This window comes from Nematolebias whitei, chromosome 19 (assembly GCF_014905685.2).
Source record: "Nematolebias whitei isolate Nwh7 chromosome 19, NemWhi1, whole genome shotgun sequence".
Taxonomy (NCBI): Eukaryota; Metazoa; Chordata; class Actinopteri; order Cyprinodontiformes; family Rivulidae; genus Nematolebias; species Nematolebias whitei.
Window position 1 is genome coordinate 34,592,366 of NC_056516.1, and position 22,444 is coordinate 34,614,809.

General features: G+C 36.8%; 2 protein-coding genes across 2 annotated transcripts in view; both read left to right on the forward strand.

Annotated features, from left to right (window-relative positions):
- Window positions 1-10,559, forward strand: part of LOC119425784 (H-2 class I histocompatibility antigen, L-D alpha chain) — a 13,227-nt gene extending 2,668 nt beyond the window's left edge. Inside the window, exons 2-9 of the mRNA XM_037693331.1 lie at window positions 721-993; window positions 1,097-1,387; window positions 2,495-2,779; window positions 4,340-4,465; window positions 5,176-5,205; window positions 7,273-7,314; window positions 8,657-8,695; window positions 10,079-10,559. Of these exons, the coding sequence (XP_037549259.1) occupies window positions 721-993; window positions 1,097-1,387; window positions 2,495-2,779; window positions 4,340-4,465; window positions 5,176-5,205; window positions 7,273-7,314; window positions 8,657-8,695; window positions 10,079-10,170 (1,178 nt within the window). The 3' untranslated portion in view covers window positions 10,171-10,559. The remainder of the gene's footprint in view (window positions 1-720; window positions 994-1,096; window positions 1,388-2,494; window positions 2,780-4,339; window positions 4,466-5,175; window positions 5,206-7,272; window positions 7,315-8,656; window positions 8,696-10,078) is intronic.
- A 2,399-nt stretch (window positions 10,560-12,958) lies between these two features.
- LOC119425515 (BOLA class I histocompatibility antigen, alpha chain BL3-7) lies at window positions 12,959-21,952 on the forward strand. Its single transcript, XM_037693043.1, has 10 exons — window positions 12,959-13,198; window positions 14,194-14,466; window positions 15,616-15,906; window positions 16,059-16,343; window positions 18,771-18,896; window positions 20,347-20,382; window positions 21,013-21,051; window positions 21,128-21,175; window positions 21,652-21,684; window positions 21,867-21,952. The coding sequence occupies exons 1-10, from the start codon at window positions 13,144-13,146 to the stop codon at window positions 21,950-21,952; spliced, it is 1,272 nt and encodes a 423-aa protein (XP_037548971.1). The 5' UTR covers window positions 12,959-13,143.
- Window positions 21,953-22,444: the final 492 nt, after the last annotated feature.

The window sequence follows — 22,444 nt, forward strand, 5'->3', positions numbered from 1 at the left end:
CCCCCCCCCCCCCCCCCCCAGGTGACAGGGCCTTCTCTGTAACAGGACCAAGACTTTGGGACGAGTTGCCTCTGCTTGTCAGACTGGCCCCCTCCCTCTCGGTTTTCAAATCCCGTTTAAAAACCCACTACTATTCAGTAGCTTTCAACACCAGAGGATCTGTGTTTTGAACCTGTATGCTCCACACTGGTTAGTCGTCATATTTATTATCTGCATCGTTTTTATGTCTATATTTTTGATTTACTTCATTTTATATATTGCTTTGTGTGTTACCTGTTGTTCTGTCTGTACAGCACTTTGGTTGGCCTTGTCGCTGTTTTAAGTGCTCTATAAATAAAACGGTATGGTATGGTATGGTAGGGGAAAAAATATCGGTATTGGTATCGGTTATCGGCCAAATAAGTTTTAACGTATCGGATATCGGCCAAAAATCCAATATCGTGCATCCCTAATTTTAGTGTTTGTTTGTTACTTGTTTACTGATCTATAACTTTGTACCAATCTGTAACAAGGGGTAAAAGCATTCAAGTGTTTTAATTATTCTATTCTTAGTGATTTAGCAGTTTATTTATATAAAAATTTGCTTAAAAACTGTGTCACCAGCACTTTCTGACTGCTTGGTGCATTGTGTGTGGAAGTGGCTAACTCAAAGCATAAGTTAAATTTACTGATGTTTTTAAACCTTAAAAAAATGTTTTTTTCAACTTCTGTGATTTTTAGAAAAGCACTCCCTGACCTACATCTACACGGCCTTCTCCAAACCCGTGGATCTCCCGGGCTTCCATGAGTTCACGGCCATGGGTCTGCTGAACAACAAGATGATTGACTACTACGACAGCGATGAGCAAAAGAAAGTTCCCAAACAGTCGTGGATGAAGGAGAATCTTGAGCAGGAGTACTGGGATAAAGGAACACAGTCCAGGAGAAGCAAGCAGCAGTGGTTCAAGGTCAACATTGACATTTTGATGAAGCGACTCAGACAGAATGACACGGGTAATGCTCAAGTGAAATAAAATACCAATTAAGAATAATTGCATTTATGCCTTACCTTATTTATGTTCTTGGTGTTTTATAATTCTCATTTGTATTCTTATAGATACCCATGTTCTTCAGTGGATGCATGGCTGTGAGGGTGAGAGTCAGCCTGATGGCACTGTAAAATTCGTCCGTGGCATGGACAGGTACAATTATGATGGAGACGACTTCCTGTCCTTCGACGATGGCAACCAAATCTGGGTCGCCACAAACAATGCAGCAGAAGAAACCAAGAGAAAGTGGGATGGTGTCCAGGTCCTGAAGGAATACACTAAAGGTTACCTGGAGAAGGAGTGTATGGACTGGATGGGCAAGTTCAAACGCTATGGACAAGCTCAGCTTATAAAAGCCTGTACGTATAACAAAAACTGTACATTTAATCCTTAGTGTCAGGGATTCTAAACTAGGGCTGAACAATTAATTGCATTTGCGATAATATCGCAATATGATAAAACGAGATTTTCTAATCGCAAAGGCTGCAATTTGACTGGTCACGTGATCTGGTTACATGACTTGCGAGGGAGCGGATTGGAATAAAGCAGAGTAGGGAACAGAAGTCAACACTACGCTTTAACCATTTGCACAATGGCGTCAGGATCGAGAAAAGCAGATACATCTGAAAGTTTGGTACCGAAGAGGGGCAGCACGTCCGTTGTTCGGAAATATTTTGGCTATAAAAAATAAGACGCTGTGCAACGTATTGTGCAGAACCTGCCTTGCTGCTGTTGCTACCTCTAAAGGTAACACCACAAACCTTTATCAACACTTAAAAAAACACTACAAAGCCATTTACGATAGTTGCATGTCTAGAATGCCAACAACTAGCGCTTCAACTTCAAGTATGCAAAGAATCAGCTGACAGGGATCACTGACCGAACTGTTCAAAGGTATTACTCCGTATGAACATAATTCGAAACGGCATGCAGAAATAACTCAAGCAATAACGGAGTTCATAGCGAAAGACATGATGCCCATTAATGTAGTGACCAAGCCTGAGTTTATGACTTTGGTAAACACAACGGATAAACAGTACAGGATGCCCTCGTAGCCAAGTTGCTATCCTGGAGCTATAGAAATATACTGAAACAGAGTTGCAGCAGAGCTGAAAACTGTGGAGTTTTTTGCAACTGAAACAGATTTATTGCTTGTGTTTTTTGAAAAATACATGAGAAGAAGACATCGATAAATAATCGCATATTAAATCGCAATATTGTGGTAAAAAAAAAAATCGCAATTAGAATATTTTCCAAAATTGTTCAACCCTATTCGAAACATTGATTCACTCAAAAATACAAACCTGCTCAGGTACAAGTAGCAGATGCTATCTTGATCTATTTTACTAAATCCTACTCTGGACATTTAAATGTATCGTGTGACTAACTATATTTGGCTAAAATGGTCTTTTAATACATTTTTTAATCGCTACCTTTCAAGACTAATTTTTCTTTTGCTCTTTCAGCTCCGCCTACAGTGCACTTGTTCACACGTAAGTCCAACGTTGCGACAAACGTTATCTTGACATGCCTGGCCACAGGCTTCTACCCAAAAGATATCAGCCTGCAGATCAAAAGAAACGGCTACGTCCTAACCAAAGCGGATGGACTGGAGTCATTCGGGGTTCGTCCCAATGAAGACGACACTTTCCAGAGACGAGACTATGTTGAGATTTTGACGTCTGATGTTTCCACTTACACCTGTGAAGTCATTCACGCTGCCTCAGACGTGCATGTTGTAAAGCGTTTGGGTAAGAAATTGTTTTTGGCAGGTATCTGAGCTTTGTTTTAAATCAGATGCTGTTTGTCCAGTGGCTTTTTCATTACTAGTTCATCACATTCAAGATGGAAAACATTTTTTCTTAGCTGTTGTCCCTATTCTAGTCAATTATCAGAGCCCATAACATGAGTACGGAAGAGGATTAGGGCCACGGTGCCAAATATGTTTTTTCTTTACTCTGAGAAAAATATCAGAATTCTGAGAATAGGGTAATAAAAATGGATGAAAGTGGTCGGAGAGGTTTATGCGGCCGCAGTGCAAATGCCCTGCACTGACGCTCCTCCGTGCAGAGCCGTGGAGGATGAGCTTCCTCTGGTGGCGTGAGCCCCGAGTCCCTCTGGAGGCTGAGCTCCAGAGGAAATATATGCCTGTGGCACAGCCTCGCATACTGCACGTCTGAACAATAATTCGATATCGATATATATTGCGATATACTTTTATTCAATAACGATGATATGAGTTTTAAGCACATTTTCGATATTTCCATATGATTACAGTGTTTCACTAACTCATTGCTTTTTCTCTTCGGTTTCAACGTGAACAGAAAAAGGTGCGACACAACTAATAAGTGCGTGGTGACGTAGATGTTGCGCAGAGCTCGAGTCCAGAAGGCGTTAGCGGTAGCAGGCTAGGCTAATCTCCAACGCGCATTGTTTTCTCTTCAAAATGAGTTCCCATGACCGTCAGAATGTGACTGAACAAGCTTTCACAAGCAAAGAGAAAGCAGATGACACGATTTATAAGAGAGGAAAGACTAATTTGTCGGTGTGGAAGTGGTTCGGCTTTCTAAGATACAATAAACTGCAGGTTTCAGTCAGTGTGCTGCAAAATGTGCCGGAGAGTCGTTCCAACTAGCGGTGGGAACTTGTTTCATCTGAAGAGTTTCCACTCGATAGAATGTGCCGAGTCAGAAGATGAAGAACAATAAAAGTTTGAGCCAACATGTCCCTGAAACGACCCCCCAGCTGCATCAAAACCCATGCGTCAAACGCAGATGTTTGCTGTATGGGTTAGGTTATGTTGTTTAAAGTTAAAACTAGTTTATTTGACGGTGATTTCAATTTTTTTTTTGAAGGCGCACAGGGCAGAGGAGATGAGAGGTGGCTTCCTCCTCTGAGTTATGTGGGGAAAAATGCACTGTGGCCCTAATCCTCTTCCGTACCTGAACCAGTGTCTGTCATTCTTTTGTATTATGGCTGTCGGTGATTTCTTCAATGAACTGAATTGCACTCTCTACCAAATGTTTTTTATTACAAGCAGATCTCTGTAGATGTGTGAATGCATCCACGTTTCATTAACAGTTTACAGCTTTCATCCCCACATAACTTAGTATGAGGTATAAAATACTTTGAGTTAAGTTACCTGCTGTTTAATGTTTTCTGTGGGCTTATTGTCAAAACCTGACGAAGTTGGTTCATTTGGTGATAATAGTATTGAGCGGTGCTGTGTCTGGCAACATTTGGTTTCCAAAATCAGACCCATTTAACGTGAACTGAACATAAAACTAACATGAATGTTTTCTTTGTGTTAGACACCACTCAACTAAACAAAGGTGGAACGTCAGTCCTCGTCATTGTTGGTGTTGCTATAGGAATCGTGGTGCTGATAGCAGCCGTTGTGGTGACTATTGTGTATAAAAGGAGTGAATGTAAAGAACGTAAGTGCAACATTTTCTATAAGTTTGGTCTTTATCAACAGGGATGTTGTTGCATTTTTCCCAGATGGACAAGATAGCTCTATTTACAGGAGTGAAGGACTTTCAAACTGTTTGAGTTACAGTATGTGAAGAGTTACTAAAATTGTATTGTGAAGATTCTCAGTCCAGTGTTGATCTCCAGACTATAATAGTTTCAGTTGTGGAAAAAAAATAAAAATGGGTGTGATTATATTTTATTAGGTGCAAAGTCTGGTTTATTTTACGAACGTGCCCAAAGTTCGCACTGAATGATTTTAATTGTTTAATTGTGGCGACAGTATTGAATTAAAACGGAAGAATCATTTTAAAAACCTGATTTTTGCTCACAAAGAGTTCCGTTTAACTTTTCCAGAAGTATTTATATATGTAGTATTTTATATATTTTAGTATGTCATAAACTGAGCTTTAAAAAAGTTAATTATAAATTTTGACTCGTCAATAATTTCAGTAAAATAAATGTTTTATTACTCCAGTACACTGCGTTTGTATTCCTGTTCTTTGTTTAATTTGCTATAAATATGTATCTTGTTAAAGTTGCTCTTTATTAATTTTTATTTTCTCATTTTTATATATTTTTTTCATGATGCGTCTAATTAAATTTAAATTTATTTCCCACATGAAGATATGTTTATGTCAGTAACTGTCTTAATTAATTGTCTCTTTATTTTCAGGTTGCAAAGGTGCTGCGGGGTCTGACTCAGGTAAGTGTTTTTATGATAAACTTTCTCTTGGGCTTATAATACCATCAGAGTTCACTGAATTATTTAAATATGTGCAAATATTTGGACTGCAACATCATCTAAATTGCCAAAATGAAACTTTCTACTTGTTCACTGGAAATATTACCTCCCTCTTTGCTTGTCCAGACTCTAGCCTGTATTGGTCCAACAGTGTTGATGATAAGTACCAACTCCCTGAACAAAGGGTTCATCCCATTGTATTTTAAAACAGCAGAAGTGACCCCTCTCTTAAAGAAGCCTAACCTTGATTCTGGCTCCCTTTCCAACTTACGTCCCATTTCTAAACTGTCTTTTCTCAGTAAATTACTTGAAAAAGTTGTAGAAACCCAACTCAGATCCTGGTTCTGTCAGTTACAGATCTCTGATCCCTTTCAGTCTGGTTTTCTAAAACAGCATTCCACTGAAACTTCTCTGGTAAAAGTCCACAATGATCTGTTCATGGTTGCTGATGAAGGAAAATGCTCTGTGTTGGTCCTGTTAGATCTTAGTGCTGCCTTTGATACTGTCGACCACACAACCTTATTAAACAGACTGAAGGTGGTGGCTGGTATTTCTGGCTCAGCCTCGGACTGGCTCACATCATACCTATCTCACAGAACTTTCTGCATCAAGACGGACAGGTTCTCCTCTGCTTATGCCCCCTTAAATTGTGGGGTGCCACAAGGCTCAGTTCTGGGTCCACTTTAGTTTCCTTTTATATTATCCCACTTGCCAGCATTATTCAATCCTTTTCTGATATTTCTTATCACATTTATGCGGATGACATTCAGTTGTATTTTTCATTTAGACCACACCAGCTGGATAAATTGGCCATCCTTGTCCAGTGTTTGTCCTGTATTAGTGACTGGCTTGCCAGTAACTTCCTGGTTTTAAACACCAGTAAGACAGAGACTTTGATTACTGCTCCCAGTCACCTTCACCCAAAAATCAATCAGAAAATTGCCTCTTTCTGCCCAGTAGCCAAATCAAAAGTAAAAAAATTAGGAGTCACATTTGACTCATCATTGGGCTTTGAGTCTCACATAAAAGCTATTTCCCATTTTTGTTTCTTTCATTTAAGAAACATTTCTAAAATACGACCTATGGTCTCCAGAGTTGATCTAGAAAAAATGATTCACGCTTTTGTGTCATCGCGTCTGGACTACTGTAATGCTCTTTTTACCTGCCTGGACAAGTCTTCTGTTTCTCGTCTACAAGTAATTCAGAACGCAGCTGCCAGACTTCTCACCAAATCCAGCAAATACTGTCACATCACCCCGGTTCTATATTCACTGCACTGGCTCCCAGTTGAGTTTAGAATCCGTTTTAAAGTTCTTGTGCTGACGTACAGAGCTTTAAATGGCCAGGCTCCTGTGCATCTTTGTCAGCTTTTGACCAAATACTCTGCTGCTCGTGGCCTTCGCTCCCGGTCACAGAACCTCTTGGATGTTCCACGTGCGCGGCTGAAAACTTAAGGGGACCGGGCGTTTCAGTCAGTGGCTCCAAGACTGTGGAACAGTTTGACCCTGCAACTTCGTTCTGCTGACTCTGTTGAGGTTTTTAAAAAGCAACTGAAAACACTTTTATTCTCCCAGGCTTTTATGTCATGATTTTACTGAGCTTCTTGTAGTTCTTAGGCTTGTTTTATTCTTTGTATATTTTAGCGTTGATTTTTATTGTGCAGCGCTTTGTGATTTTATGTCTGTGATAAGCGCTCTATAAATAAACTTTACTTATTTACTAAATCGATGCTCGTGAATAAATTCAAGTTGATTGATACAATAAATCATGCAAAATTGCTTTACAGTAATACAATTTCTTCGAGAATTAGAAATTTTTTCTAAAATTCTCCTAAATTTAAATTTAATGTTGCCTCAAAACAATAAAGTTTTATTTTTAGCTCTTTACTTTGACATTTCAAATCATAGTGTATTAATATGAAGACTTTTAATTTCCTCACATGCATTTTAAATGGATATTTGTAGGAGTAGTGAGATTAGCCGCTACACATGATGAAATCATGATTACTGACACCGGCTGTTTTCACAGGGTCTTCTGATGGAAAAACCAGTAGCACACAAGACAGCAACGGTAACACTTTTTTTGTTTTAATTACGATTTTTGCTTGTCGCTTAATTTATTTGTCACGTAGAAGAGATTAAAAGCAGATTCAAACAGTTCCTGCTACTGTTTTACTTGTTTGTTTCACCCATAAGTGAGCATTTGGTTTACAGTCTGCTCGAAAAGCATTTATTGAAATACTTCATCATATATACATTTGTCCCTCGTTTATTGCAGGGGTTACTTTCCGGACTGCTAAGTAGGGACGTTATATTTATTTTAGTATTTATATATATTTTAAGGCTTTGTAAACCTTTCCCACACTCTTGCAATGTTCTAAACTCTTAAACCTTCGTCATTTTAACAACATACATATATGTACTTCACAGTACTGCAAAATTTACTCGCCAGCTCTGTAGAACAGCAGCAGCTCGGTTCCGGTCCGGTTCTGATCGACTTTCTGCAGCCTTTGAACATCAAAACACTTTTAGAGAAAGCCGGACCTTCGGATAGCCCACGCAAAATTACAAAATGGTCCCGATTGAGTCCAAATCCAGATGAAAAAAGACCCGGACAAAATTTTCCCTCCATTTCAGCAGAAGGCAACATCTGGAAGCACTGATGGGTTTTCTTGGCAGGGCACTGTTGGCTTCTGGGAAATGTAGTCCTTTTGAGTGGCGATACAGTGTAGGCTTATTGAGAGAAAACTACAAAATGGCGGCGCACGTCCAATGTATTTTTTCTTTAACTTTTTACTGTATCCCGTACTGTCCCAATCACGTGAGTAATATTAAAGTTGATAATCGTGTGTCGTGTACAATATTTTTTTTCTCGCGTACAATCCTACTTTGGAAAAACAGCAAAAGAGCAAGTCCGCAAAAGTAAAACCGCGAAGTAGCGAGGAACTACTGTAGTTTTATTCACATAACGTCTAAAGTTTGTCGTGTCCAATCCTGTGTATGACATACTACACCTGTAACTAACTGTTCAACTTTAAATCTGAAGTTAGACGACAATAAACGAATCTTGTGGGGCACCTGGACAGTGAGTGAATGTTGAAGTCATTCGAGCTGTGGTGTCAGATGTTTTAAAAGCCTTCTCTTAGACAGGACGTTTTAATTTAATTTAATTTAATTTAATCTGACAAACAAAAGGATACAGATGAACCTGCAACGAACAGGTTAAACCAGTTCAGTACAAGTAAATGTACAGACAGTGGATCTAGAAATGTGACAGAACCTCTCAGCTAACATATAAACAGGTCGGCCTTGGTAACAATAAAAGTTTATTTTATCTTTTACAAATGTGTTTATTATATATTTCTACACACATAATTAAACCTGACTATTAACCTGAATGTTTCTTTTCTCAGGTTCAAATGGCACTCTCAGCAGCGAGTCTAGCGTTGGTTGTAAGTATTTGCGCAGCCACTTGCTTTAATTCAGATGGCTGTACTGTAAAACTTAGGGCTGGACGATATGGCCAAAACTTTTATCACGATATATTTCTTAATTTCGGTCGATAACGATATAATTCGATATCGATATAAACAAGATAAAAGCCTCAGAAAAACTACAAACTATACAAATAAATTAATGTTCGCCTTTTATTTGTATTTAGCCTTCAAAAAAATTGAAATCACTGTCAAATCAACATAAAATTCTCAACTTTGTCAATATTAATAGTTTTAACTTTAAACGACTTTAAAATTGACAGCATTGAAATTCGTTGTTAATTAAATAAAATTTTTGGGTGTCGTTACTGATGAGAAGCTGACGTGGAAATTTCATGTAAAATACTTAAAAATAAAAACAACAATCAATTGCATTACTGTATAAAGTAAAAGAGTTTTTGAATGACAAAGCTTTGTACATATTGTAAAATGTAATGATTGTTCCATATTTAATCTATTGTAATGAAGTTTGGGTAAAAACATGCAAAACAATTACAAACCCTATTTTTATTTTTACAAAAAAGAGCTATAAGAATTATTAGTATTATGAGCTATGGTCACCCAACAAATATATTATTTCATTAATTAAAATGATTAAAATGTTATGGTTTGGTTGACTACAGTATTTTACAAGTCATGTATAAAGCATTTAAAAATATTAGCCCCAAATATTCAATTAAAATTTGTAAAAAATAAATATAAAAAAGGAGAGACAATAAAACCTTAAGGGAATGGAAATGTTTGTTAAACCTCCATTTAGAACTAGTGTGAAGGAGCTGTGTTGTAATTCAGGGAACAGGATTATGGAATTGTCTTTATCACCATAAAAATTTCTAAAACAATTTATATGTTTAAAAAGATGATTAAGTTAAAGTTGTTGGGAACGTAAAGGACCAGGTGAAGGATACCTGAAGTTTTTTTGTTTTCAGTTTGGAGATTCCTTTGATTTTGACTGGAATTTTTTTTGTGGATAGTGTCTGAACTATGAACACAGCTTGTGTAGAAAGTAATAAGTTTAAATGCTTTTTGTTCTAAATGGTGGTTATGTTCAGTATTCACCTACTCGTTGCCAGATTTATCGGAACTGTTTGCAGAATAAATGTCAAAAGAAGCATTAAATGTTTATTTTCAAGTGAAAAGGCCTGAAGAGGAAAAACCTGAGTTACAAAGGAGGATCATAAATTGTAAATTTAAATTGCAGTTTTGAGTTTTATTGATCCAGCTTGTATGAAGAAAGCCCAGCGTCAGACCACACAGTTCTGATTGTGAATGAGGATTTGTTGCGTTCATTGCATGACATCTCTGTGCTCCTGGAGTAACGCTGCTTTTTTGTTCCAATAGACAAAAGCTCTTGCGACAGTGATTCTCCACGTCTTGGTGCTCAGACCAACGAAAACCAAGAACAAGCGAAGTTATTGGTTCAATCCGTTTAAGATGGTTGGAATCAGATTAACAAGTGGAACATTTTACCACCAGATAAACCACAAAGTTTCTTCAGCTGATTTGCTTTTAAACTACTTTTCTAGTGTTTAAAACCCGATGTTAAACATTCTCTGGTGATTCTATTTGCTTTATACGAGTTAAGGAAAAAGTGCCTTTTTTTTTTTTCGCATCTGTGAGGTTTTTTTTATTATAGAGGTCACGAATGGTAGTGTTACTTAGATGTTACTAGGTTAAGGTTTCTGTTTGAAAATGTGAAGTTGGCCAGATGTAAACACATCAGTTAATTTCACCACTGGACAAACAGCTGGATTTAAAGCAGGCAGGTGTTTTTATTTTCGCTTGGCTGTCAGTTTGAACAACATTTCAGTGATTAATATAAGTGGGAGAATTTTTTCAAAAGAATAGTTCGTGCTCTTGTGTAAAGTACCGTAATTTCCGGACTATAAGCTGCTACTACAAGCTGTCCTCCATCCTCCTGCAGGAGGAAGGTGAAGTTATCCTGATGCATGCTCAATAATCCAGGTGGAAAAATCTAACAAAGTTAAGTCGGGTCCTCTGGACGGACGAAAACAAAATAATTTAAAAAAATTAAAAACTTGTTGAAACATTTTTTTCTTTTATCCAAAAGACTTTGTCTGTCTGAGGAGCTGGTCAGAATCATATGATCATGAATCGGCCATTTGTAAGAAATGAAACATCAATTTTTAAAGTTGAAAACGTTGAGACTATAATCAAGACATAAAATAGCATTTCATGTTAAAGATCATGGTGGTACATTTTAACTTGGAAGTTTTTATTATTATTGTGCAAAGCAAATGAAAAAAGAAAAATGTTAAACAACACAGGAAAGGGTGGAATTAAAGTGATACCTTCAAGTGTTTCTTTTTACTTTATTTTAGTAGTAAAATATTTCAGTACTTAAAATGGGTTTGAGAAAAGTTTCAGAACGACCTTTTTTGTTGTTTTCAGAACGATTGTTACAAACTGTTACATGTAAAGTCTTAAAACATTTCGATGTGGAGTAAGTCTTTCAAAAAACTTGGAAAGAATTTGACTTAAAGAAGTAAATCTACCTTAAGTTACTCCGGAAAAGAGACATAAAACAAAGATTTTTAAAAAATCCTGGAATGAGGATGAACATGTGGAGCGTTCACTGAACGTTGGAAATTTAAGCATCTGCAGAGAACTGTTTAATCTTTAACTTCCTGTCAATCCAACAGTTACATTTCAACTATAAAAACAATTTTAATAATTTTGTTGTTGTTTAATATGTTGTTTGAGTTTAATGTCATGTTTCTTACTGTATAATGTGTATAAGTTTATAAGATCCCTCATTAACCAAAAAAAACTTGTCCTGTTTGTAAATTGAGTTGAGGTCATTTTATTTTTATATATATATATATCTGCAGTGTCTCAGAATGAAAATTATAAATTGCAAAGTTCAAAACTGAGCATGAACTAAATGTTTTTAAAAAAGTGAATTTGCAACATAAAATGTTGCTAACATTGAAATTTCTCAGGCTTTTTGAAAAATGCACTTTAACTAAATAAATAATAAATTATAATTGAGGTAAAACCTACCTGATGGTTGCACCCGTGTAAGGATGATCAGATCTACAGAATGGGTCTGGTTTGATTCGAAGCAACTTGTTGCAATTAATAGACTTATTATTTTTAATTTTTTAATCATGTAACATTGAATTAAGTGCATGTGATTGAACCGAGCTGTAATTTGACTGCACTGAGTTGCGCAACCTGATGTTTTGCACAGATTACTTTTCGTGTGTGTGGACTGGGGGTTAATTCATCTGTATATAAAATAGCAAAGTTGCAATAAAATTCAGCTTTTTGTCAGTTAAAAACAGTGATTTGTCATTTTCATTGCTGTTGAACATCAATCAATAAAGTAGAATAATACGCCATTGAACTTGTGTTTATTTCAATGTCATGTTTTGACGAGTAATTTAAAACTATATATATATATATACGTGTGTGTGTGTGTATACACGTGTGTGTATATATGTATATATATACACGTGTATATGTATATATATATACACGTGTATATGTATATATATACACGTGTATATGTATATATATACACGTGTATATGTATATACACGTGTGTATATGTATATATATTTTTCTGTATATGTATATATGCAAGTGTATATATATATATATATATACACGTGGGTATATATATATATGTATATATACACGTGTTTATATATACATGTCTATATACATCTATATATGTGTATATATATACACACGTACGTATATATATATATATATATATACACATTTGAATATACATGTGTGTATGTATATATATATATATATATATATATACATACATCACTCATCTCCAGGCCAGCGGTCACTCTTTCAGGGATGAAGATGTTCACATCCTGGACAGAGAGGAACGATGGTTTGAGAGAGGAGTAAAGGAGGCCATCTTTGTGAAAAGAAACCGTCCATCATTAAACAGGGGTGGAGGTCTCCAAGTTCAACAGTCCCCCTCTTACAATGCTGTGATTGCTAGTATCACTCAGCCCTCTGTGAATAATAAACAGCCATCAGTGTGCTAATGATCCATCGTTAGGCTGATGGTCCTTCTTGAGCATGTGATCAGCTGGTTTTGGTTGTCAGCAGCAAAACTGGTTGATCCACTCTGAGACGGTGCTATTTAAGAGACTGAGCTGAGAACAGCTCAGACTGAGGAAGTCTCTTGGATGAGAGACGAAACGTTTATATTTTTTTGCCTTTTTTTTTTTTTTTTTTTTTTTATGTCCAGAGGACCAGATTGAACTTTTTTGGACTCTTGGTTAATCATTAAATTCTCCAAACCGAAAGCAGTCAGTCCAGATTTACAGCAGGTGTCAAAGAAGAACAAGGACGGAGAGAACCAGCAGAGAAAACTGAGTTTAAACTGAGGAACTGAACCTGACGGGTTCAAAATGTTATTTCTCGCTGCTTTAGTCCTTTTGGGGACAGGACTGACTGTGAACAGCGGTAAGTTCCGTTTTTTTTTTGTTTTTTTTTCACAATTCAAATGTAAAAACAACACGTTTGCCATTTTGTTCATTTCTACTTCCTAGTTTAGTTGATCCATTTGTTTATCTTTTACAGTAGTATCAAATGGTGAAATATTTCATATAAAAACATGATTCTTACTTGAAGTCTACTTTTTCCAAATAATTAAAGATATGACTATAATTAATTAGTTGTTTTTTAAAAAATATGCAACTAAAGACATTTGTTCAGAAACAATTTAGGCTAAATCTGAAGCAGATCATCACTTATAAACTTTGAGAAAGTTTTAGCCACCTTTTTTAACTGTAAACATTGTTTTTAATTTAAAGTTGATACATGAGAAAGAAAAAACACTTATAACAGTGTTATTGCTGATATAACAGTTTTATTTCTTATAAAGTTTAAACATTTTACTTAACTTGTGGTTGTACTGACGTAAACTGATTTATTTAAAACACCTTTTTGATCCATGAGAGACAAAATCCAGTAAAATTCAGTTGTGATTGTTTCAGGTAAACAGGTGTGGCAGTCATATACAGGACTGGCAGCATTACTCAGATTACTGACATGATGACTGCTGTCATAAACAATCAACTGTAAAACTTTTAGTTCCTGGTTCAAATTCAAGGGAAACACGTACAAAAGATTAGGGTTAAATCTTTTTACGTTCAAAATTAAAAGCAATATTTTGGTTTATTTAGCCTTTCATAAGAAAAAAAATTATTTTTTTTTCAAAGTCATATTTTCACCATGTTATTCATACATTTATAAATGTCATAGTTCCTAACTAAATATTTAATTTACAAGCTAAATACTTAAATTGCAAGGTAAATATTTAAACCGTTAAACTATAAGCTAAATGCTAAATGAATTAAACTGGGCTTGCTCAGTAAATAACATTTAACAAATTGGCAGATGTTTGCAAAGTTTTTTCACATTATTAATAATCTGTTTTCTACCTCTATGATTTTTAGAAATCCACTCCCTGACCTACATCTACACGGCCTTCTCCAAACCCGTGGGTCTCCCGGGCTTCCATGAGTTCACGGCCATGGGTCTGCTGGACAACAGGATGATTGACTACTACGACAGCAAAGAGCAAAAGAAAGTTCCCAAACAGTCGTGGATGAAGGAGAATCTTGAGCAGGAGTACTGGGATAAAGGCACGATGTCCAGGAGAAGCAAGCAGCAGTGGTTCAAGGTCAACATTGACATTTTGATAAAGCGACTCAGACAAAATGACACAGGTAGGACTGAATGAAAGTAGCTAAAATCATAGTTAACAAGATAATATTTTGTTAATCTTCCCTAATGGTAAAGTTATTCCTTATGAATCATTCACACAATGCAATGGTAACAATCGTTACCTGAAACTGTTCCGTACGTTTTCTGCATCTAACTCGTTCCGTAATTTTTGTGCTATTTCAACAATTCACATATCAAAATGTTCAGCTCATACTGTGACTTTAGCTATTGGTGCAACTTTAGCTTTTTGAAATATTTGAAATATTTAGCCTTTTCTGCCATTTTTTTTCCTCATTGAGCTCATTTTACATCCTCCATCCTTTAGCTTTGTTAACAACCTTTTACTGCTCCTTTCACATTTTGTTCCAGTTCAGCTTCTTTCAGCTTCCTTTTGTACATTTTTTTAAATTCAGCTATTATCAGCTAATTTCAGATGGTTTTTTTCCAGCTGTTTTGTGCTCTTTTCAGCTTTATTCTGCTAACTTCAACATTTGTGTACTTCTTCTAACTTTTTTCTGCTTATTTCAGCTTGTTAAGTTCTTATGCAAGTTTCAGCTATTGCAGCTATTTCAGCTACCATTTAGCTGTTTTATGCTCATTTTAGCTTTTTCAGCTTATTCCACATTTTTTGCACTCATTTAAACTTTTTTTAGCCTAAGTCAGCAAAAATGTGCTCTCGCCACTTGCTTCTAGTATCTTAAGCTTCTTTCTGCCTTTTTAGCTACTATTCAGCTGTTTGCGTGTGTGTGCGTGCAAATTTCAGCTTTTTTCTGATAATTTCCACTTTTTGTGCTTATTTCTGCTTCTTTAAGCTTATTTGGGCACAATTGTGCTCTCTCCACTTCCTTCTGGTAATTTAAGCTTCTTTCAGCCGTTTCAGCTACTTTTCAGCAATTTCTTGCTCCTTTCAGCTTTCTTTCGGCTAATGCATTAATTTTTGTGCTCATTTCTGCTTATTTAAACCAAATTCAGCAAATATGTGTTCTTTCTGCTTGCTTCTGCTATGCTAGGCTTGATCTTCCATTTCGGCTACATTTCAGCATGTTTTCAGCTAATTTCAGCTGTTTGTCATCAAGTTCTTCAGTAATAAGCATTCACACTGCATTTTCGCAGGAAATGCACTTTATCTCGTTTTATTTGTTTGCTCCAAGATACCCATGTTCTTCAGTGGATGCATGGCTGCGAGGGTGAGAGTCAGCCTGATGGCACTGTAAAATTCATCCGTGGGATGGACATGTACAATTATGATGGAAACGACTTCCTGTCTTTCGACGATGGCAACCAAATCTGGGTCGCCACGACCGATGCAGCCAAAATAACCAAGAGAAAGTGGGATGATGTCCAGGTCCTGAGGGAATACACCAAAGGTTACCTGGAGAAGGAGTGTATGGACTGGATGGGCAAGTTCAGAGGCTTTGGGCAAGATCAGCTTAAGAGAGCCTGTAAGTTCATAAAAATAATGTTCTGCTTTTATTTTATTTTTAGTATTAACAAAGATTCTGAATGCAGATTTAGTAATAAATGGAAATTTAACCTGCCATAAATGTGGTGACTTCAATGCATCGTTAAGTAGCTTTCCATTTTCTCTTTCCAGCTCCACCTGAGGTGTTCTTGTACTCCCAAAAAAGCACAGTTGACACAAACATTATCTTGACGTGCCTGGCCACGGGCTTCTACCCAAAAGATATCAGCCTGCATATCAAAAGAAACGACCATGTCCTAACCAAAGAGGATGGAGTGGAGACATTCGGAGTTCGTCCCAACGAGGACGACACGTTCCAAAGAAAAGACCGTGTGGAGATTTTGAAGTCTGATGTTTCCATCTACACCTGTGAAATCATTCATAAGGCCTCCAACATGTTTGTTGAGAAGAACTGGGGTAGGAAACTTTATAATGTTTAATTAGTTTTTTTTAGTTTTGTTTTGTTTTGTTAGCCTTTAAATTTTCTCAAGGGACCAAGTGCTCTCCAACTGACTGACCTTACGTGATCATAGCCACTGCTGAATTTGACGTTTGGTTAATTCTTGAAAATGAGTGCTTCAGGCAGCTGGAACATTTTTAGATTTTTTTATCACCTCCATAGAGTTACAGTAGACCCTCGATTATTGCGGGGGTTACTTTCCACACACCACCGCGATTGGTGAAAAACTTTGACGTAGGAACGTTATATTTATTTTAGTATGTTTTGTATATTTTAAGTAGGGATGCACAATATTATCGGCATAGTATCGGACGATATTGGCTTTAAAGTTAAATATTGGACATCGGCCATTCCAACAAAATAACTCACCGATACAAAAGGCGCTGTTTTTGTATGACAACCCAGTGACAAGGATGCCTGCAGCGCCAGCACAACGTGATGACGTCACACTCGCCTACCTGATCTGACCACGGCGGAGAAGAAGAAGTCAAAATGTCAGCGGTGTGGAAGTTTATTTTTCAATGAGGATGTCAGAGTCTGAAGATTTTTGGACTACGTTGAGCCTCGCTACATCGTCCCCAGTTAGAGATATTTTTCCGACGCAGCCTTACCCGAGTTACAAGCCGTCATTTCCGACGTCATTGAGAAGCTAATGGCCAATACCACGTGAGTGAGTTGTACCACAGACCTACCTTCTACCTTCGGGACAAATTGAGGTCGTCGATTGGTCAGTTGCTGGATTGATTGACAGGTCGTGCCATCGAGGATCCGACTCGGTTAAAAACGAAAAAAAGAAAAAAAACAAGACCAGCGGCGCTGGGAGGAGGCGGGGCGGCCCAAATGCAGCGGAAGCGCAGTAGTCTCTCTGTGCAGCACAGGGCTCCAAGTAAAGCAGGAAATAACCAGATATTTTGCTTGTGCCCTGACTCCCCTGGGCCCCTTAGAGATCGTGGACCCCTGGGCACTTGCCCAGTTGCCCATATGGTTAATCCGGCCTTGGACGTCAAGTGTTAGCCCTGTAGTCTTACGGCACAATCGATAGACAAAAACCTTGAGCTTAAAAAGTCTGTCCTTCATGCACAGGAGTGCAGAGGATCCCACACTGCAGCTATAGGAACCTGGAACAAACCTCCACAAGTGAGACAGCATCGCAGGTGACTAATGCTAATAAATAACATTTAACACTTTTCATTTAATATAAGTTAAAGTGCTATGCATATGGCTGCTACTGAATATATGTCACTAGCTTTTACAGCTGTGACACAGTTTTTTTGTAGCAAATAAGCCTAAATAAGAGGGCTATGTTCTGGCAAAGGAAATTATATTTAAAAAATATCGGTGTTGGTTATCGGCCAAATAAGTTTCAACATATCGGCCAAAAATCCAATATTGTGCATCCCTAATTTTAAGGCTATATAAACCCTTCCCACACTCTTGTAATGTTCTAAATTCTTATACTTCATTTTAACAACATACCTACTGTATATGTACTGCACAGTAGCTACTGAAAAATTCTGTGTGGGTACTCCCCAGCCTTGGTCTGGTTCTGGTCCAATTCTGATCAGCTCTCTGCAGTTGTGCACCAGATGCTTTTGGAGAGAGCTGAACTTTCAGAGAGCCAGCACAAAACCACACAATGGTCCCGATCGAGTCCAAATAATCCAGATGGATCCAAATGAAAAAAGTCCAGGTGAGTTCCGGAGAGGACTTCCAAGCAACACCTCCCCGCACGAGAAGCTTCAAGGGCCGAAAACGGCACTCAGATTGACCGATGAGGCTGGAAGTAGTCCTGGTCCGGTTCTGGTTCGGTTCTGGTTCGGTTCTGGTTCGGTTCCGTAAGGCTCTCTGCATCCACTGAGCGCCAAAGTCACTGTGAATAGTCACGTTTGGATCGGATCAAAACTTGACTGTTGTTACAAAATGGCGGCGCCTGTCCAAAGTATTTATTTATTTTTGTTAACTTTTTTCTCGTACCGTCCCAATCACATGAGTAATATTAAAGTTGACAATCGTTGAAAAACCGCAAAAGATCGAGTCTGCGACAGTAGCGAGGAACTACTGTAGTCCCATCTTTTTGTGTTGCTGCATCACAGACAGAAGGACCAGTTTTGGTTCCTAGAACTCCTTCTGTACAAGCGTGCTGAAGCTTTTGGAGCTAAATAGAAACCTTTGAGTGATATAATGAGATGAGCTGTAAGCTCATGTTGGTTTAATCACTCCTTTTAAAACCTTTCGACATCATAAGCAAGAACTTCTTACTCACGTTCAGCATAAGAAAAGTAAAACACTGAGCATGTAGATCTGTGGAGTGTGCACATGCTACACAGATGTATCAAAAGAGAACTTAAAGTTTAGCTAAAGTTAATGTGTTTTTTTTGTTTTAGATCATAGTCCGCCTAAAGAAGGAGTAAACACAACCACTATCATTGGTGGAGCTGCTGTAGGAATCCTGGTGCTGATTGCGGCTGCTGTGTCGTTTATTTTGTATAAAAAGAGGAAATGCGACGAACGTAAGTGCAGCGTTCTGTAACGTTTGTCTTCATTAACGGGAGTTATTGCAGTTTTATTGCTCCTAGAATAAGAACACAACCAACAAAATAGCTGTTTTCCCATTAGACTAAGATTGAACAATAAAGTTTAAATTTATTGAACAGGTTTACTGAACAATATATTTAATGTACAATGTATTCACAGCAAACGTTTAAACCAGCAGTATATTGATTTTAGCTATAAAAAATAAGGTGCAGCTGTTGTTGTGTTCTTCATCAGGAGCAAAGGTCTGTGTTTTTCATTGTGGGTGTTGTGAAAAGCTCAAAGGTCACATTTAGTGACGGGACTGGGAATCATTATATGACATGTACACTCAGGTTACAATCTTTTACAGTATTAAAAAGTAAGCTTCTGCATTTTCTGCTTTTCATACATTCTGTAGTTGAGAAATTATTTTTTAAATCAGTTGAAATTCTGTAAATAAATAAAAAATAATTGCTCACAGAGTTGAGCTTATATTCTCCATATTTTTTTTCTCTTAAACTTTATTTAAAGTTGTGCTTGAAAAAGCAGAAATAAGAAGCAGCATCAACACTGTCATTTTGTTAACAACCATAACTCGTTAACACAAATTTAAGAACTAATTAAAATTGTCTAATACAAAAAAACAGAGGCTATTAGAATTGTATATACAGTTTTCCTGTTTTTAATTCATTATATCACAATATATCCTTAAATGAATCCAGTTTGCCCAAAATGAAATGATTTGGCTCTGTAATGAGGTTATGATTGTTTGTCAATATTATTCATTAATTATAGTGAAAATAATGTTTTATGTCATAGTGTTCTGTTACATAAATCTTCTTTTATAATTCTTAATTACATTCCTTTTCAAATATCCGTCCATCCATTATCTTTACCCGTTTATTCCACTTTGGGTCACGGGGGTCGCTGGTGCCCATGTCCAGCAATCACTGTGCGAGGGGCGGGGTACACCCTGGACGGGTCGCAAGTCCATCACAGGGACACATAGAGACAAACGAGACAAACAACCATTCACTCTCTCACTCACACCTAGGGACAATTTAGAGTTACCAATCAGCCTAACATGCATGTTTTTGGTCTGTGGGAGGAAACCGGAGTACCCGGAGAAAACCCACGCATGCACGGAGAGAACATGCAAACTCCACCCGGAAAGGCCCCTGGACCGGGGTTTGAACCAAGGACCTGCTCGCTGAGAGGCAGCAGCTCTACCAGTTGCGCCACCGTGCTGCCTCCTTTTCAAATATAAATATTTGTATTAAATTAAAATTGGTTTTCTACTTTTGCTTTATTTATTTATTTATTTATTTGCATTTCATTCATAATGGGTCTCATTATTTTAAAATTTCTAATTTTGTCAGAAAGTTGATACAAATAATTTGTCAATAAGTGTTCTAATTTATTGTTATTGTTGTTGTTGTTTTCCAGGCTGCAGTCGTACAATCGAGAGGAGCCCTTCATCAAGTAAGTACCGTGTTTCTGTGTTATAATAGGAGCTGCATAATAAGTGCTTATGTTACTTTTGCGTTGCATTTTGCTCATTTGAAATACTCTGACATAAAATTACCTTTTGATTTTACTGAACTATTTATATGTACCAGTACAAAGATACTGTATGTTAATATTTGTCTTGTTTTTATTATCAGGTCCAGGTTCTTCTATTAAAATGTCAAGTAAGTGCATTGCTTTATCACTTGTGAATTCTGTAATCATTATTGATTTTAATGTTTTATTCATGTTACATATTACATAAATATAGGATTTTTTAAAGTCCTGTATGACTTGATGGCTTTAATTTACTTTATTGCAGTGTTCTGTGACAGAGGTATACTTTTTTTTTTTTTGGCAGTTCAGATAAAAATCCATCAATTGTAATTTTAAGAACAAAAAAGTATTTTTGGCGTTATACGGTATGTCTTGACCTTAGTTTATTTTAACATTTTGTTCCTGTTGCCATTAGGCCAGAAATTCACTTTGATTTTTAAACAATAATAATAATATTCATATATTTTGGGGGGCCCAAAATCAATACAAAAAGTGCAACAAATACAAAAAAGGAGATTTGTAAATTTTATATATCCTGTGTGTGTGCAGGCAGTAACATAGGTGGCACATCGTCACCAAATCCCAATGGTAAGTATTTTATGCTAATAATTGTTCCAGTATATATTAAAAACCATTACTATATTAACATCTATGTGTCCTGCAGCTGCTAAAACCAGTAATGCAAATCAAGAGGACAAGCCATTGTTTACAGGTAAGTGTTTTTATTTATTTATTTTAATCCAGTTTTTTTATTTACCCCCAGTTTTACACTAAAAGTCAGTCCCATCTTTATTCTGTTGATGTCAATGCAGTGAGTTTCAGTGGATAATTAGGGTTAATAGTTATGAAAAGAACAACAAAATGCTTCGACCTTCACCGTCCTGAGCAGAACCAGAGTAAACACTTCCAGCTGAACCAGAAGTACAACTGGTTTTGCTTTGGCTGACAGATAAGGAAGGAAAAGAGACAGAAACTCTAAAACCAAGAATATCTGCTAAAAGAATAACGAATAGGAAGAAAAACACCAATTTAATGACAGTTTGGACGATGTACTTGGAGTGAATAGAAAAACAAAAGGTTTAAATGAAACACAATAAATTGAATAAAAGGCTGCATGCACATTGTAAGCAAGCTAAACCTGAATCCCAAACTTTAATGGATGATCCATAAACTTAAATGTTCCCACAGGTTCAATCAACAGTGACGACTTTGGGTACGAAAGTAAGTATCATTTAACTTCTGTTAAAAAGTGTTGGATAAGTTGTTGCTTTAGTAGACTGAAAAATATAAAATTAAATCTACATGCACGTAGGCTTATACGTTTTACTTCATAATGATGCATATGTGTTAAGAAAAGTCAGAGTCAAGTTGCAACATTTTAACACCGTTGTGAATTTCTACAGGTAAGGCGGAGACTTCAAGCCAAAATAGTGTCAACGCTGAAGAAAACGCAATCCAAAGTGAGAAACTACTGCAACAAAGTGAATGAGGTGTCTTGGAGCCATATCTACCAGTACTATTTGGTCTAACTGAAGTGTGCTTGGGTGAAATATTTATAAATAGTCAGTGTCCTTCCTGCAGTGGACAGCAGTCCATGTGCTCTTACTTTGGAGAAGCTGGAGGAGAAAACAGGAAGACAACCATCAATGCAAGGGGACACCAGTAAAACATTAATTCTTTACCATCTAAAACATTTTATAGCAGTTTAAGCAAGCATTATGTGATTTTTTTCCCCTTACATTAGTTTTACAGAATTTACAAAATAAAATAATTTTAACTGTAATGACATTTTTGAGGGTTGATCTGTTTGCCTCTTTATGGCTGTCATTTAACAAGTTTTGTCTACTGTGGTTCTTCATTCCGAGGCTGGGTGGATTACTTTCTGCTAGAAGTAAGACGATGACCTCTCACAAGTACCATAATTTCTGGACTATTGAGCGCACCCAAATATAAGCCGAGCCCACCAAATTTTTATTTTTTT

What these genes read in the sequence shown, in the direction of transcription:
- LOC119425515 (XM_037693043.1), top strand. Translation starts at nt 13,144, where the DNA reads ATGTTATTTCTCGCTGCTTTAGTCCTTTTGGGGACAGGACTGACTGTG. An exon ending in AGATCAGCTTAAGAGAGCCT is followed by an intron (nt 15,907 to 16,058) that starts GTAAGTTCATAA and finishes TTCTCTTTCCAG; the next exon opens with CTCCACCTGAGGTGTTCTTG. An exon ending in ATCGTCACCAAATCCCAATG is followed by an intron (nt 21,052 to 21,127) that starts GTAAGTATTTTA and finishes TGTGTCCTGCAG; the next exon opens with CTGCTAAAACCAGTAATGCA.